General features: G+C 40.8%; 2 protein-coding genes across 4 annotated transcripts in view; one reads left to right on the top strand and one right to left on the bottom strand.

Annotated features, from left to right (window-relative positions):
- The window catches only part of mutyh (mutY DNA glycosylase), a 44,726-nt gene that overhangs the window by 22,027 nt on the left and 4,376 nt on the right, over window positions 1-18,323 (bottom strand). Inside the window, exons 1-2 of one of the 2 annotated variants that reach the window (XM_086282410.1) lie at window positions 17,973-18,323; window positions 17,260-17,328 (exon numbers count right to left, since the gene is read on the bottom strand). The exon at window positions 17,973-18,323 is cut by the window's right edge and continues 151 nt beyond it. The exons of the other annotated variant lie outside the window; for it this stretch is intronic. The gene's annotated coding sequence lies outside the window, so the exon portion shown is untranslated. The remainder of the gene's footprint in view (window positions 1-17,259; window positions 17,329-17,972) is intronic. 2 annotated transcript variants of the gene reach the window in all.
- Window positions 1,281-7,005, top strand: LOC147300939 (cyclin-dependent kinase 4 inhibitor B-like). 2 transcript variants are annotated; one of them, XM_086282414.1, is made up of 4 exons: window positions 1,281-1,450; window positions 3,781-3,961; window positions 4,045-4,213; window positions 6,387-7,005. In XM_086282414.1, the coding sequence occupies exons 1-4, from the start codon at window positions 1,328-1,330 to the stop codon at window positions 6,388-6,390; spliced, it is 477 nt and encodes a 158-aa protein (XP_086138540.1). In that variant the 5' UTR covers window positions 1,281-1,327; the 3' UTR covers window positions 6,391-7,005. The 2 variants fall into 2 exon arrangements, with proteins under 2 accessions (XP_086138540.1, XP_086138541.1); XM_086282415.1 differs by lacking the exon at window positions 6,387-7,005 and having other exon boundaries at window positions 4,045-4,321.

Below are 18,323 nucleotides of genomic sequence, written 5' to 3'. Positions count from 1 at the left end.
GTGGAGGCGACATTTTATTTTTTCTTTCTTTCTTTCTTTCTTTTTTTTTTTTTTGGCTGTTTTTCGGGGGGATTTTCAGCTCGAGTCGTTTGGAAAATGTGATGCCACGCACTGAACAGCAGGAGGAAGGTGTGCTACGGTTTTAATCTCATTTGACGTAAGTTTTTATATTTATCTATTTAATTATTTTGTGTTTTTGCTTGCTTTTTGTTATTCAGACATCATTGTCACAGTTCTGGCTTTGGTTCCGTTTTTTCAGGGTGCAGGTGGCTTACTGTATCCCTGACATATAGATATTGTGAAAAGGCTCCATGCAGCTTTTTCCATAAACAGGCCCAAACATCACATCAATAAAATGTCACGCAGGAAAATCAGCAGGGGAGCAGGAAAAATAGGCAAAATCTGTAATATTATTTTCTTTGAATATTCTAATTATGACCTACATGGAGTATATCAGTATCTCGGGAAGGGTGGGAGAGGCATCATTTATTTTGCTGCTGGACAAGCATAACATGCTCAAATAGAAGCTGTAAACATGTAATCAGTGTTGATTGTACTCTACCGGAGTACTCGAAGCGCTCTATACAACACGCCACATTCACACATTCACACAAGCACTATCTTCTATGCTTTTTAAGTGCTTTCTAACTACCATGCACACACATGGTGTTTTGTATTCTGATCGATACAACTTGGAGTTGATATCTTCCGCAAGGATATTTGGTATATGCCAAATATCCTTGCGCAAGATATCGCTTGTTTCATCCAGTTTCGTCATAATAAAACTAATGAATTAGTCCTATCTCCAGTCATATATTTTCTTAATTTTGCTTTCCCAGTTCTAAAAAAAAAAAAAAAAAGCAAACAAACAAACAGACAAAAATAAAACAATGTAAGGGGGTATAAGATATTTTTAGTTTTATACATAAGGACTGCACCTAATGATATATTTTTAAATTTCAGAATAATTAGTTTAGGGGTAACTTGTCAAAAACCAGATGTGCAATAAATCTCCAGCTCTGCCGTGTGTCAAAATAAACACTGAACCCACGGGGAAGCCACTGAGCTGAATACAGCTCAAAACAAAATCGAGATATAATTAGTCACTTCTAATATTTGAATTTGAAGTGACTAATTTTGTCTAATTCTTGTTCAGTAACAGCTTGAGCTGCACAGTCAAGGATGATGTAAGGGTGGGAGGGACATGTTTCAGATTTCTGTATTTGGCCAGTCCACCCTCCCGGATTATTTCAGTCTTCAACACAGCCTACAGAAAAATTTTAGGTGATAAGTTTGCTTTGTATTGCGTTTTAAAGGGACACCTGATATGAGTCTCTCTGACCAACTCTGCAATGCCTGTGCAACTGGAAATCTATTAGAAATCACAACTTTACTGCAAAATGGAGCTGATGTAAATATTAAAAATGTGTTTAATAGGACTGCAATACAGGTAAGTAATAAAAACCGTTTGAACTGGCTTTTTTCCAAAGTGATCTTAAACATATTTGGACGATTTCAGTCTGTTTTGCTTGCTAGCAGCTTGATTTACTTCCTTGTTTTAGTGCTTTGTGTTAGAGGCTGAGGCCTCCTCACATGTGCTCTTCAAATATCCACCAGCTTCGATAATGTCATCATTATACTGAATACAATCGTCTCAGATCGATGTAAATATTTTTTGAAGTGCAGAAATCTGTATGTGGCAGTTATAAGTTTGGACTCTCCAAAATAGATTTAAGTGTAGTGAAAAAGATAAACAGTTTACCAAAAGTCTAAAAAGCTGAAATTCATGATTTACTATCAGATTTGAATACATTTATAGATTAATATAAATACATATGTATGTGCATGAGTGTGTTTTATGGAGTAATAAGATGTTCTGTTATCACTTCCTTAGTTTCACAATTTCTTTTTCAAATGCAGATTTTGTACTTGACTCAGAAAGAGCTGTAGTTTTTTTTTTTTTATCACATGAAGTAAAGAATAAACTTGTGTTCATATTATTGTAATTAAGAGAAATCAGCAAATCCGAGACAACATTAAAGTCTGAAATTGTCAATGGAGCTGAGGAGCAGCAAAATGGTGGTGTTAAGGAAATGGTGAGTGAGGGTGTTAGCTGTTAAAAAGAACCTGGATTTATTCAGATGTACATTTTTTGCTTTAGGACAAAATATATAAATTGTTCAAGTCTCTTAATTTTACAAGAAGCGGAAAATAAAGAATAAGTATTTACTGGTTTATGGTTGTGGGCAGAGGTCTGAACAGATCCTTTATGTATCTATCCAACACCATGTTTGGGGAAAAAAAGTCTTAGTCTGAGTTTTGTTTTTGTTTGTTTTAGTGATAACTTTTTAAGTAGCAGCTGCATTTCATCATAAAGTAGGGCACAGAAAAGAAAGCAGAGTCGTGAAGCATGAGTCACACAGACAAAGGACCCGCCCATGTCTACAGCAAACAAGGAAAAAGGAAAAAGGGCTGCTTCCCACATTCTAACACACACACAATCACATACGCACATGCTCGCGTATCAACATTCCACTGAACAAATGTATTCATTATTGTATTACTTTTCTTGTGTATAAATAAAGACAAATGCAAGAACAGAGCATGCACATCACAGGGCCCCCACTTTGGTGTGAGCGCTCTGCCCTGCAAGTAAAAACTGCAGCGTGTGTGTTTCTACTCTCTGACTCTAAGCTGAAGAAGTGTCTTTAGAATAAATCTCTTGACACTACAAAAACAGAATTTTCCATTTTTTATGCTCGTGTCAAATATAAGTTACTAGAAAAATATTGAAAAAATGAAGAAAAAAACAATTCGATGCTTAATTAATTTCCTGCTATTAAAGATGATATCACTGAAAAAATTACATTTGAAAACCAAACAAGATTTTGAAATCCATACATATCTAGTTTAATTGCTTGCTTGCTTGATTAAAATTAATTCTTCCAGGATGGAGTTACCTTTAAGAGCAAACCTGTTCAGAAAGGCAAATAATCACGTGCAGCAGTTTGACCAGAAGGCCTGTTTTTAGCGGAGGTAGCGAAGACATTTAAGTGGGAACTCCAGTCTCATGAAAATGAACCAATGGGCTGCTGTCAGTGCTTGTTAGGCCTGTGCGCAGCGAACCAAAAGTCCGTCAGCCCAACGTGAAAAATGCCCGGTTTGCCAGATTAGCAGCCCGTGCCCTGCTTGGATCTGATTTTAAACGTGCTTTTTTGTTGTTGTTTTTGCTCGTGCACTGTCTGCGTGTCACACGAGGTTTAATATGAACGATCGTATTGGGTGCAGGCCTGCAGCTGAACGGTCCACTCAGAGAGGAAGCTCCTCCTCGTTGACCGCTCATCCAACATATCGTGTGCTCGCGAGTTCATAATTATGCATAGTAACTTTGAAATTCATACATGCTGACATGCACGAGTCCAGACGAACTGGTGAAGATGTTTTTCACCTATCTGTATGACGCAGTCCTTACCTGTCTGCCACCAATAGAAACAGGTCCGCTGATGCTGCTGTCCAATGGCAGGCGCAGATTTTCCCTGTGACGACAAGAAACGTCAGGAGGAGAGGCGGGGCCAATGCGGGGCCAATGAATTAATAGCAATACATTTATTGAGCATTAAATGCATTAAATTGGGATTTGGTGTCATGGGATGAATTTAATATTTAAATATAAAAATGATAATCGCCAGGCACACCCTGGGCAGCTCCTTAAAGCTTCTTCTTCTCCTAAATTATCTCCCGCATCCATCCTCTCTCTCCCTCCATGCTGTGTGTGTGCAGGTAGTGAAGTTGGGGGACTCCCGGGTCATTGAGACTCTGCTGCAAGCGGGGGCAAATCCGAATGTGCCAGATCCCTCCTGCGGTCTCACCGTGACCCACGATGCCGCTCGTGAAGGATTCGTGGATTCTGTGCGCGTGCTGCTAAACTATGGGGCCGACGTTAACATCGCAGATGAAAGAGGTACGGAATTAAATGATTTGATTTACTTCTGTTTTGTTTTCTTCTCGCACCTGGTTTTGATTGACCTATAACTCCATATGAAGGTAACCTTCCGCTGCACCTGGCCGCCAGTAAGGGTCACCTGGAGGTTGTCAGGCTGCTCATTGGATACACCGAGAATCGCGGCGTACGCAACAATGACGGACTCACCGCCGAGCAGCTCGCGCGCGGCAATGGCCACACGGACACAGCCACGTTCATCCAAAACCATCAGTGAGTGGATCAAACTGCACCTTACACGAGAAGAGTTTCTGCTCCCAAAATAATATGGGAGGGATTTTTCCTGAGCCCAGTTAAGTCAAAAACACAAAATAAAGGAACAAAACAAAAGTTTTAGTGTGTGTGTGTGTGTGTGTGTTTAGCAATAAAGAGCCATGTAAAAGATGTAGGCTAATTATTTTACATGTCAGTACAGTGGTTTGTGCTCTGAATATTTTGTAGTTTTGTGAGTTTTAAGGCTTCAGGCGTGAGTTTGTTTTTTCTTGTTCTGTTAGTTTTTGTAATTCTGACCTTATTGGTTTAATTATGAATGACCTAAAATGACATTAGTGGACAAATTCCAGCTGCTGGAGCATAACAGTGAGATGTAAAAATTATGTCACGTCAATAACACACATAATGGTCTTAATTTTTTTTTCATCTTCTCAACACTAAAAGATACATATTGAAAAATAAAAAATAAAATTCAGTTAAATTTAATAATAAATAACACAGGGATAAGTGGTCGTGGATAGAGTGAAACTATTGTTTCTATCAGCTTACATATAGATTTAATAATAATAATAATAATAATAATAATAATAATAATAATAATGGATTGCATTTATGCTGAAGCACTATAATCTTTCATTTGTTTCTAGAACCTTTGTGAAACTAAATGAGCAGATTACTGTCTGTGGCCACAACATGTGCTGTGTGTTTAAATCTGTTGCATTTGAGTCATCTTACTTTGCTATTACATTAACAAATGAAATCAAATTTGTATTCTGTTTTTCTTTAATATTTAGGTGACATTTACAGTCACCTAAGTACAGTTGTGCTTTCACATGTTTACTAAGCAGAAGTTAGGAAGTAAAGCCATAAGATTTACACTACAGAGAGTAGTGCAAGGAGCAATTTTATACTTATTAAACCAGTATGCACCTTTACAGGCTACACAATGAATTTAAGGATAATGTTTACATGTTAATAGTCAAATCGTTAAAATCTGTCAATAGACTCTGAGCTTTCTGAGGCCCGTCCATTGTGTGCCAGAAAACAGCGTTTCTGAATGTAAAGGAAACATAATGCTGCTGTCACCTTTTCTATAAAATTATCTAAATATTATTTTCCAGTTCACAGATTGAACTGGTTTGTTTGTTTCTTGTGTTTCGTCAGCGAGGCTTTGAACTCTAATAAAGCGCCTCTTTTTGATACTCAGCTCGAAACATTTAACCGAAAGTGAAACTTAAAATCTTTCGCGTGCAGTTTGAAATTAAACGACCGTCTTGTTGTTCAGTTTTCAATAGCAAATAATTACACCGAGCTTGTAATAACCCAGTGGTGATACTGTTGTTTAACTTATTCATTACCGGAATTAGAATTATTGCAACCTGTATTTGAAGTGTGTCAGCCTGAACTCGCGAGCTTTGTTTTTATGTCAATTCGTTATTAGAGGAAACCGGAGGTCGCTGTGTTAAAGCTTCTTTCTGAAATCATCTCCAATCAGATTCCAGTCAGACGTCAGCTCATCGTTAATGAGCATGCGCATACGCCGCATCTTCTTTAGTTTTTTTTTTTTTTCTCAGACAGGACCGGACAGCTGAACCTGCAACAGAGCGAGCGCGATTTTGACTTCACCTCAGGTCTCCGCCACCACAAAGTCCTCGATATGCGTGGGTTTTTGTTTGTTTTGGGGGGTGTAACTTTAGATTGTGTCTGGGTGCATATGGAAATAAAACGCACACTGCTGACAAAGCTTTCCTTTATGGCACAAAAGCAATAATTAAAAGACTCTCACGTGACCGCACATGAGAAGCGAAAAATGCCCACCTTAGAGGAGCCTAGGCAAGAATCGATCAATCCGAGACAAATGACAGCGTTGTGGAGGATGTAAGCGGGCTGAGCTACAGCGCAACGAACAGTTTAAAGGTGACAAACCAGTTTTTCTTTTGCTTCGGAACAAACAGAGGTTTCAATGTCAGTTAAAATTTATCCCAGGGTTAAAATCAAATTTGCGCTCATGCCTCGTGGAGCTGACCACACAGTGAAAATGTTTAACTTTTATAGACTGTAAAACACATTGTAGTTCCACTTATTTTATAATTTTTCAGGTCTAATTTTAGTTAGTATGCATGGATGCAGAGGTTAAATATGTGCCATGAACTTCCACATTTTTCTCCCACAGCTAAGAGGAAGGATGTGATTAAGAGAGCCTGGAGTCTGTTTGGAAAGCAACTTCTTCTTCTGATCTTTTGTTTCCCGAACTTTTTTGCCGGACATTGAACACGTCTATACGTTAAAAACAATAATTAGCGCTACAAAAACTAAAGAACAAAAATCTGGGATTTATATTCACAGTCTGGTGGAAAGAATACTTTGCAACACTTGCTTACTAAATGAGAGAATGTGACTCTTTCATATGGTTATTGAAAAACTGTGAAGCTGAGTGCATAAAAGTGTTTTTCATTGTTATTTTTATGCATTTACCAAACTAATACCTTACATACTGTGAAACATTGCTTTCACATTCACCATTAGGTGCATCTACACACTTCCGACACAGTCACATAAACATTAACTTCTTTTTGATGCTGCATTTTGTTTGATGGTGTTATGTTCTGGTCATCAATGAAAGCTCTCAGAAAACCCCTGGCACCTTTGTGTCTGGGCTAACATTTATCTAAAGCTTCAAAGTTAGTACAAAGTTATGTTGTACCAAACAGCAAGCATCAAAGTGTATCATCTAATTGTAACCTACGGTCTTCTGTTTTTTGTGCACGCAAATAAATCACACGTGAAATTTTCTTCTTCTGTATTGTCTGTTTTATTATTTTCCTTTAGCACATCACAGTCATATTTACTCTTACCAACAAGAAAAGGTTTTGCAAATAACCATTAACACACATAATTTATCATATAAGAAAAGTTTGCTCTTTAAATCTTTAGTAGGTTTTTTTTTAAATCCAAAGAATTCCTGTGAGTTTGGTTATCTTAATTAGAAGCCGTCACTCTGGATTGTGACTAAGCAAAACTTTGTGCAGGCGTGCTGAACGGACATGATTCACTTTCCAGCGTTGGGTGTGTTCAGGGATTTCAACACACCCCGTTATAAGTGAAACGCTGAAGCAACGCCACATAGTATCACACTCACAGATGTACACATACAGTATGGTACATTTGTTATTTTTTGCATATTTGTCACAGTAAAAAAGTTTCAGATGAAAAACATTTTAATGTTGGATAAATATAACCTGGGTAATTACAAAATGCAGTCACTTCATTTATAAGGGGGAAAAAAGGCTTTCTATGGTGGCCCTGAGAGGCCAAACGGACTGCAACTTAAGAAAACACTTGCAAAAGGAAAAATGCTGCAAAAAGAAAAACGTTTGCAAAAAGAAAAATGCTGCAAAAAGGAAAACACTTGTAAAAAGAAAAATGCTGCAAAAAGAAAAACGCTGCAAAAAGAAAAATGCTGCAAAAAGGAAAACACTTGTAAAAAGAAAAATGCTGCAAAAAGAAAAACGCTGCAAAAAGAAAAACGCTGCAAAAAGAAAAACGCTGCAAAAAGAAAAATGCTGCAAAAAGAAAAATGCTGCAAAAAGAAAAGCACTTGCAAAAAGAAAAACACTGCACAAAGAAAAATGCCGCAAAAAGAAAAATGCTGCAAAAAGAAAAGCACTTGCAAAAAGAAAAACACTGCACAAAGAAAAACGCTGCAAAAAGAAAAACACTTGTAAAAAGAAAAACGCTGCAAAAAGAAAAATGCCGCAAAAAGAAAAATGCTGCAAAAAGAAAAGCACTTGCAAAAAGAAAAACACTGCACAAAGAAAAACGCTGCAAAAAGAAAAACACTTGTAAAAAGAAAAACGCTGCAAAAGCACACACAACACAACGGAAATGTTTCTGTGGAGACAATAACGGGACGGACCAGTTGCTCGAACCAAAACATGCTAACAAGTGCACTGGGGCTGTGTCCCAATTAAGAGACTGCACACTTGAAGTACGCGCACTACGCGCACTACGCGTACTACGTACGGTGCGTACTATAAGTACGAGAAGTGCGGAAGTGAGAGGCTTGTGAAATGGGACAGTATACGCTTCGTCGCGCTGTTCAGGTGCATTTGGAGTATGCATTTGAAGCACACTTCGAATTGGGACAGCCGTCGTCGCGTGGCGGTGACGTAACCGCACTTAAAATGCGTACTTCAAGCGTGCAGTCTCTTAATTGGGACACAGCCTGGGACTGGGAGACACTTCAAAGAAGTGGAAGTGGAGCGGCCAAAGAGTAAACTTTCAAAAGTAAGTTCTGAATATTATGTCACTTATTTATGTGCAAATGTTTAATAATGAGGAACATTAAAACATTACTGTTGGCCACATGCCGGCAAAGTTATGTGACATTAGCGATGTTTGTACTTTCAGCGTTTACTTTGTTTTAAAGCCTTTACTTTATACGCCGTTCAATAGTTGACCTTAATCTCACAGAGAATATGATGATTTTGTGGATAATTAAAGTCAGTCATATATCCACAAACACAACAGGCTGAAAGTCAGTGACGCTGCTCTGTTTGCAGTCCTGAATATCACAGCACAAGCAGGATCCACTGCACTGTTAATGTGAGCTATGTTATATTGCTGCCTCTGTTCGGTGGTGTCGAGCCAAACGAATGCGTGTTTGAACGAGCTGACGGTTCACTCGTTAAGCTGAAAGAAAGATGCTTTAATCACAGCAGTCACACATGTGTCCACTGCACCATCTGGGAACTCTTCTTGTTTACACTCGTAATAACACAAACACTAAATCCTCCTTCTCTGTGCTGTTGTGTAGCAGTGTGTACACCTGAGACTGCCACCTGTCTGTCTGTCCTGCACTCTCTCTCTGTTTCTTTCTCTCTGATTGTGGAATAAAAGTATGAACATGTGTTTATAAGTTACACTTGTGTTTGAATCCTGCAGCTTATCACACATTTGATTTCCATGTGTGACGACTGCAAGTGTCCAGAGTGAGGACAGACTGAGGGACCCACTGCTGCACATCATCTGTGAGGCTTTGCACCCCTGATGATCCACCAGGACAAACTCAGCAGTGTGTGAGGAAGAGGAGGAGGAAGAGCCAGCAGCAGCTGACAGATGGAGAGAATAGACAGACTGTTCCCTGTTTGTGAAGGACTGCTAGGAAAGTTTAACATAACTGTCTGTGCTGAATCAGTCTTATTAGGTAATGTTCAAATAATGTGATCATCCCAGTGTTTCCAGTGTGGGAGAAAGTACTCAGAGTACTCAGGGCCTTCAAGTTACACACTATGAAAGGCAGCAACAAGTTTAATGTTCAGAAACCTAAAGTATGTATCAGCAGCAGAATGGAGCTAAAAATAAATGTTGGTTTCAGTTCTATGAAGCTTTGAGTATTTTGGATCAGTAGCACTGCTGTGTTTGTTGCATCATATTGCTGTAATTGTTTACATGCTTTATATATTCTGAGATAAGTTGATCTATAGTGTTACATCATATTCTATAAGGATGTTATGTGTTTGTAGACTTCCTGCCCAGTTTGACCCATTTAGCAGAAGTCAGCCTGTTTAAGGCTCTGATATCTATTCTGTATGACTTAAAGCAGTTATGACATGGTCTGATTTTCTCACCCAATAAAGGAATATTTAATACATCAGTCTACTCTTCATTCTATCAGAAACAGTTATCACAGCTCGTACATTTGCTTTTTCCACATATATGTAAGCATTGAGCCAAATTTAGTAATGCCAACATATTAAAAGAACAATATTTGTCTCTTATATATGATACACCTATATATGCATTGTCAAAGATACTTGTCTTTAAGGTGATAGGAAACATAAATAACTGCAACTTGAATCTTTACTGAAGCTCAGAGTTTGGCACAGAGTTCATGTTCACTGCTGTAATAACTAATAATGATTAATATAATATTGGCCATATTATATTTACATTACCAAAGTGAGATGACTTTAGTCTCATGAACAACATGAGCTAATTGTTATTTACTAGCTAATCTTAAAATGACTGTTCAGTGCAGAAATGAAGCCCAAAAATCATGTTTTACTGTCCTGTGGTCTCAGCCTCAGATACTTATCAAATCACACAAAGTTCAAATAGAAACAAATGTACAAAATATGTTCTCCTTCATTTCTGTCAAACAAAGCTGTATGAAACGTTTCCAGCTGTTAGTATCATGGTTGCTAGGCAACCTGGGCAGCGTGACGGAGGCTAGACCGTCCCATTTCACAAGCCTACAAGCCTCGCACTTCACTCAAAGACCTCAGCGGTCTTTGAGTACGCGGCCCTTGAGGACCGTTTAAGGCTGCAGACCCTGAATTGGGATACAGCCATACATACATGTTTTGGTTCCTGCAACTGGTCCGTCCGGTTATTGTCTCCCCAGAAACATTTCCGTTGTGTTGTGTGTGCTTTTGCAGCGTTTTTCTTTTTGCATGTGTTTTCTAAAGTTGCAGTCCGTTTGGCCACTCAGGGCCACCGTAGCTTTCCAGACCTACGTGGCCCTGTGTGAAAAGTACTTACCCACCAAGAACTTTCACATCACCGTGGAGAAACTTTGGTCCACCATTTTTGGCAGAATTGCGCTTGAGCAGGAACGTTAACGTTGTAAAGACACACCTTTCAGCACAAGCACTTCACCAGATGCTAGTGATGTGTCGGTCGCGAACGAAACGGCTCTTAGAGCCGGGTCTTTGACGTGAACGACACAATCCGGCTCCTTATCCTTATCCTTTACAGCAGTGATTATTACGGCTGTTTACATTCCCCCACAAGCCGACACTGACCGTGCACTCAGGGAACTGTACAGCGCGATCAGCAGCGAGGAAACCGCACACCCAGAGGCAGCGTTTATCACAGCCGGAGAGTTTAATAAGGGAAACCTGAAGAAAGTCTCACCAAAACTCCATCAACACATCCTTTTCAACACACGTGGAAACCGGCTACTCAACCACTGTTACACCTCTTTCTGGGATGCGTACAAAGCCCTCCCCCGCGCCCCATTCGGCCAATCAGATCACTGCTCCATCCTGCTCCTGCCCGCCTACAGGCAGAAGCTGAAACAGGAAGCTCCAACCCGGAGGGCGGTGCACTGTTGGATGGACCAATCGGAGTCTGCGCTGCGGGACTGTTTTGATCACGCGGACTGGGAAATGTTTCACGTGGCCGCCAGAGACATTGATGAATACACAGACTCAGTCTGTGGATTTATCAGGAAATGCGTGGAAGATGTCGTCCCATCCAGAACAGTCAAATCCTTCCCAAATCAAAAACCCTGGATTAACGGAGATGTTCGCACGGCACTGGCGGCACGGAACACCGCCTTTGCCTCCGCGAACACATCGGACTACAAACACGCACATTACCAACTCCGGAAGACGATCAAAGCAGCCAAACGTGAGTACAGGGACAGGGTGGAGCAACAGTTTGACGACCCTCGGAGTATGTGGCAGGGACTAAACACGATCACAGACTTTAGAGGGAAAACCAGCACACCGCAGACCACGGCCTCTCTGTGTGAGGATCTAAACGTATTCTACGCTAGATTCGACACAGCGAACACCATGAGACCGGACAGTGTGCGCACCGCGGATGACGTCAGTGCGCACATTGTGTCTGAGGAGGATGTGCGAAGTGCTTCAGGAAGGTGAACGCACGCAAAGCTACTGGTCCGGACGGGATTCCCGGCCGCGTCCTCAAGTCATGCGCGGCTCAGCTGGCTGGAGTGTTCACGCACATCTTCAACCTTTCCCTCTCTCTGTCTGTAGTCCCAGCCTGCTTCAAAATGGCCACCATCGTCCCTGTACCCAAATCCTCCACCATCTCCTCATTGAACGACTGGCGACCTGTAGCCCTGACCCCCATCGTAAGCAAATGCTTCGAGAAGCTGGTCAGGGACGTCATCTGCTCTGCACTACCCGACTCACTGGACCCTCTACAGTTTGCATACCGCCACAACAGGTCCACTGATGATGCCATAGCCCTGACACTACACACTGCCCTGTCACACCTGGAGAAGAGAGACACGTATGTGAGGATGCTGTTTGTAGATTACAGCTCAGCATTCAATACCATCGTTCCCTCGAAGCTGGACAGGAAACTGCAGGATCAGGGACTGAGCAGCTCCCTCTGCAGCTGGATCCTTAGCTTCCTGTCTGACAGACGTCAGGTGGTCAGACTGGGCAGCATCACCTCATCCCCCATCACACTGAACACTGGTGCTCCACAGGGGTGTGTACTGAGCCCTCTCCTGTACTCACTCTACACCTACGACTGCACAGCCACTAACAGCTCCAACATCATTGTGAAGTTTGCGGACGACACTACAGTGGTGGGTCTTATCACCAACGGTGATGAGACGGCTTACAGGGAGGAGGTCAGCGCCCTGACCCACTGGTGTCAAGACAACCATCTCACCCTCAACGTCGCAAAGACAAAGGAGTTGATAGTGGACTTCCGGAGGTGCAGAGAAGTACACACCCCCATCACCATCAACGGCGCTGCTGTGGAGAGAGTGAGCAGCTTCCGGTTCCTTGGAGTACATCTGGCTGAGGATCTTACGTGGTCAGTACACACAAACAAAACAGTGAAGAAGGCGCAGCAGCGCCTCTTCTTTCTCAGGAGACTGAAAAGATTCGGCATGAGCCCCCGCATCCTCAGGACCTTCTATCGCTGTGCCATTGAGAGCATCCTCACTGGATGCATCACCACCTGGTATGGCAACAGCACCGCCTACAACTGCAAAGCTCTCCAGCGAGTAGTGCGGTGCTCTGAACGGATAATTGGAGGTGAGCTTCCCTCCCTCCAAGACATCTACAGGAAGCGGTGCCTGAGGAAAGCGGGGAGGATCATCAAGGACTCCAGTCACCCCAGCCATAAACTGTTCAGACTGCTTCCATCAGGAAGGAGGTTCTGCAGCATCCGGTCCCGTACCAGCAGACTGAGAGACAGCTTTTTCCATCAGGCCATCAGACTGCTGAACACGTCATAGACACCTCAGCTTCACTACTGGAACTTCAACATTATGCACTCCACACTGTATATAAATGCCACTTGTTTTGCACATATTCAACTCTGTATATTTTATATATTTTATTATTATTTTTTTTTTTTTTTTTTTTTTTTTTTTACTATTTAATTTGTAAAAATGTGTATACACACACACACACACACACACACACACGTAGGAAAATATTTAGTATACACATCCAGAAATGCATACACTATTATATATTGTACATATATTTATTAGTTTCAGGTTGGCCATTCTTGTATTTTGCTCGTTTGTGTTGTTGTGTTTGCACATCTCTGTTGCTTGTGGGGCTCGCACACAAGAATTTCACTCGCATGTGCTGTGCCAGTGTGCCTGCACATGTGATGTGACAATAAAAGTGATTTGATTTGATTTGATTTATCGCGAGCCGTGTTTTTTTTTTTTTTTCTCTCACCCTCTTTCTCGCACTTTTTTCCCGCTTCACTCTGCAGGCGAGCCTTGTGCTTTGCGCAAGGTTAAATTTCCTAAGTGATCGGTTCAATTCTGTCTTTGTAAACGGCATATTCAATGAATCATTTGTGTCGTCAGCTTGCTTGCAGTATCTCCCTGTTCTCTGCTAGTGTAATTTCTCTTCCCCTTTGACCTTCTTCGCTAATATTACATGAGCTATGGATTTTAACAAAGGTTTTTGCCATCATATCTGCCTTTTCTTCTTCTTTCACCGCTGTGACTTCCCCTTCACTTAATACTGGATACCCATATTTACTTGTAATGCCATTCATCCTTCTGATCACTGACCATACCTTACCTATGTCTGCCTCTCTCCCCACTGAATTACAAAAGCTCCTCCAACTGTCCCTCTTTGCAGTTTTAAGGGTTCTTCTCACAATAGCTTGTGATTTTTGATATTAAACAAAATTCTGATAACTCTGATTTCTTTTTAACATCCTAAAATCTTTATTTCTGCACTTAATTGCTGCATCACATTCCTTTGTCCACCAGGTTACAATCTTCCTGTTTCTGCCTCCTTTCAGCTTTAATTCAATTCAATTCAATTTTATTTATATAGCACCAAATCACAACAACAGTCGCCTCAAGGCGCTTTATATTGTACAGTAGATCCTACAATAATAGATACAGAGAAAAACCCAACAATTGAGCCCGTTCTCACTCCCGAGGCGTAACATGCTGACATTTTGTCATGTCCCGCGGCATTCCTGAGGAACGTGAAAGGTGACCTTCCGCGTTCTTGTGGTACGCGCTGGGTTATGGATGAAATCCAGTGGAATGACGCTCCCGCTGTAATAGACGTTCCAGCCCTGTATTCCAGCCCTAAACCTAACCTTATCCCTAGGCCTAACCATAACCTTATTCCTGACCTTATCCAGGACTTTAATGACGTTAAATAGCATGTTTCCAAGAGATTTGAAGAAAAAGAGTGAACATGTGTAGATTGAGTCCAGACGGTTCTCACATTTCCTCATTTTACCGAGGTCGTCATTTAGGAACGTGTTGGGTAGTCGAAAACGTAATATGTTGACGATTTGTCACCTAGCGTAAAATGTTACGCTTTGGAAGTGAGAACGTGTTGAACAATCATATGACCCCCTATGAGCAAGCACTTTGGCGACAGTGGGAAGGAAAAACTCCCTTTTAACAGGAAGAAACCTCCAGCAAAACCAGGCTCAGGGAGGGGCGGGGCCATCTGCTGCGACCGGTTGGGGTGAGAGAAGGAAGACAGGATAAAGACATGCTGTGGAAGAGAGACGGAGATTAATAACAAGTATGATTCAATGCAGAGAGGTCTGTTAACACATAGTGAGTGAGAAAGGTGACTGGAAAGGAAAAACTCAATGCATCATGGGAATCCCCGGCAGCCTACGTCTATTGCAGCATAACTAAGGGAGGATTCAGGGTCACCTGGTCCAGCCCTAACTATATGCTTTAGCAAAAAGGAAAGTTTGAAGCCTAATCTTGAAAGTAGAGATAGTGTCTGTCTCCTGAATCCAAACTGGAAGCTGGTTCCACAGAAGAGGGGCCTGAAAACTGAATGCACTAAAACCAGATCGAGTGTGTGGCCACACTGTTGCGTTGGTGCAGGCACACATGGAACTAAATTAAAAGAATCAGTAAGTTTTGTTTTTTCTTATTTCCGTTGTGTTTTGTGTGCTTTTGCAGCGTTTTTCTTATTGCTGGTGTTTTCTTAAGTTACAGTCTGTTTGGCCTCTGAGGGCCACCGTAGGGTTCACCCAGCGAGAACGCCCCACCTGTGGTGAGTGTGGCCGGCAATACTGCATTTCTGACTGCTGCTAATACGTTTCGAATTGAAACGCTGAAAAAGCACAGCGTATCCAGAAAACACATTATATTCCGCGATACAAGCACTGCCCCAGTGTCCCCTCTCCCTACTGGCTTTCAGCGACAGGCAGCAGCAAACAGGCTGCGTTTAACATCGCCTACGATAATGTCAAAGAAGAGGTTCCGTTCACTAAGTTCAAGTCCGAAATAATTCTTCACAAGAAAAATGGCTTGAACATAAACCCAACATACGGTAATGATGTCGCGAGCACCCAGTTTATAGGTGTCGGCGCAGACACATTGAAAATAAAAGAGAAAAAAGGCAAAATTACAGGAGCTGACGGTCTGAGGGGCATGTGACTGCAGTGGAGGATAGTCCATAAGATATCGAGCTGCTCAGATATTGAGATGTTCAGTTTGAAGCCTTTGAGACACTTTGAGGTCCTTTTAATTTAGATTTTCCTTTTATTTAATATATCTTGAGATGTTTTAAGTTTAAATTTCAGCTCAGTGAAGCACTAAGCACAAACACTTTTCAGTAACTTATCTTTCTTTTAGAACTGGGCTCCAAATAAAGAATTTTGTGTTGAGAAGATTGTTATTTAATCATTTACAAATCAATATTGTCTGTATGGACAATCTTGATTTATCTTGTGCTTTTGTTTTATTGATCTTCATTTTGTCATCTCTATTATGTGTTTGATTCTATTGTTTTTTTTTGTTTGTTTGTTTGTTTGTTTGTTTGGTTTTTTTGTGTCCCGTTTGGATCTTTAGCCGTCAGAATTGTTGTCTTAAGGCCAAGAAAGATGCCAAGCGGATTTATTTTACCAAGTGGATCATCATGGCCTTGCCATATTGGTCCATTTGATTGACCTTTATTATAATTATGTATTTATTTTATTTTGCTACAAGCGGGACAGACATGACTGGGGGATAGGACAGGGAGAAAGAATGAAAGAAAGAGAGGGAGAGAAAGAAAACCAAAGGGGAGAAGAGACGGTGAGATGGGGGGAAGAAAGAAAGAAAAACAAACAAAACACCTGGATCACCTGTATGCAGAAAAAAAAACAGAAGAGAAAGCAAACAAAAGGCAGCAGCCAAGAAGGATGTAGTCCGCGTCTGTGTACACCTGTGTGCACACCTGTGTGGATCAGCATGCTTGTATTACAAAGGTTTCTCCATGTAACGATCTGCTAGGGAGTTTGGGGAGTTTTATTCTATTGTTAAGTGTCCTTGGACTCAAGGTGCTTTTTAAATAAAATCTATTATTATTATCATAATTATTATCATTATTATTATTACTTAAGTTATTTCTTTATTCAGCAGATCTGGCAGTAATCAGACCAGCAAACATGATATTTACGTCAAGTTTATGCCATTTAAAACAACGGTGTAAAAGCAAAATGTACACATCAGGCAGCTGGTTTGCCAGTTTGAAGAGACCGTAATGCTAATTTGACAAGTACAATTTTTTACTTGTATAATAAGTTTATGCTTTTGTATGTAGATAAAGTTTTGAAATGTAGTCTGACTGAATGTATGTCAAGCACCATAGATAACGTATTGGAATGTGTTACTATTGAAAGCCATGTTGAAAAAGCTAACAATATAATTATAAGTTGCATATATAGGACACCAGGATCGTGCCTTGACACATTCAATGAAAAACTTGCTGCTATGTTTAGCAACCTAAACATGCATGTCCCAGAGTAAAGCCTGCAAATAATGAACTTACCACTAAATCCCAGTTCATGAGCTCTAACAGAGTGATTGCCTCTGGAGGATTGTCGATTCCAGTGCAAGCCTGTGAGAAGAAAGCAAAACAAAAGATGAACTGCAAGTTTTATTACTTTTATTTATTGCAACGACACCTTGGAAACACAAATGTGCAAAAAAGGCAAAAAAATTTGTGTCACTTATAGTATCAAAGGATTATCATACCAAAAACTGACCCAGAATAAACTAGGTGCATCTGTAGCTTTAATTATATTTTAGTTTTATCTACCTGAAGGCTAAAAGAAGTCATGTGAGATGTCCCTTCTTTGGAGAAAAAAAACATTAAAGGTAACTGAAGCTTTAAATCTAAAACCTTAGCATTTTTTTTCTTTGCATGTAAGAGACCCAATAAGGGAATGTGCATCGAGGCTAGAGGGAAGGTTGTAAATGCTCTGCTTAACTATGTGGCAGGGAGCAAATTAACAATTGTATCGCCTGCTCATAAGAATGACCCCAAAGAACATTTTCAAGTACTTGGGAATGACTTTAATGGAAAGGAGACACTGTAATTTTTATAATAATTTATAATATTTAGCTTGTCAACAGCAAAATGTACACATCAGGCAGCTGGTTTGCCAGTTTGAAGAGACCGTAATGCTAATTTGACAAATACAATGCTTTACTCGTATAATAAGTTTATGCTTTCTGTGAAATTTGCTCAAACACACTCACCGGCCACTTCATTAGGTACATCTGCTCAACCTCTCCTTCAGTCAAGAATCTAATGGCATCTCACACTCCGAGCATTTATCCATGTACACATGGCCAGGTTGGGCCACGATGAGCTGCTGACGTCTGAGCATCAGAATGAGGAAGAAAGGTGACTAAAGTCACTTTGAACGCGTCGTGATTGTTGGTGCCAGACGGGCTGGTCTGAGTATTTCAAAAGCTGCTGATCCGCTGGGATTCCCCTCAGAAACACCCATCTCTGGAATTTACAGAGACTAGTCCGAAAAAAGAAAATATCCACTGTGCGTGAATTCTCTGCGTGAAAAGTCCGCAATAACTGTCCCACCAAATGAG

The sequence above is a fragment of the Aulonocara sp. 'chitande type north' Nkhata Bay genome, linkage group LG23 (genome assembly GCF_057382095.1).
Source record: "Aulonocara sp. 'chitande type north' Nkhata Bay isolate Kocher_YH1m ecotype deep benthic linkage group LG23, A_spYH_male_GT1.1, whole genome shotgun sequence".
NCBI classification, from domain to species: Eukaryota; Metazoa; Chordata; class Actinopteri; order Cichliformes; family Cichlidae; genus Aulonocara; species Aulonocara sp. 'chitande type north' Nkhata Bay.
Note: the sequence above shows the minus strand (reverse complement) of the source record. Positions and strands in the feature narration are given on the sequence as shown.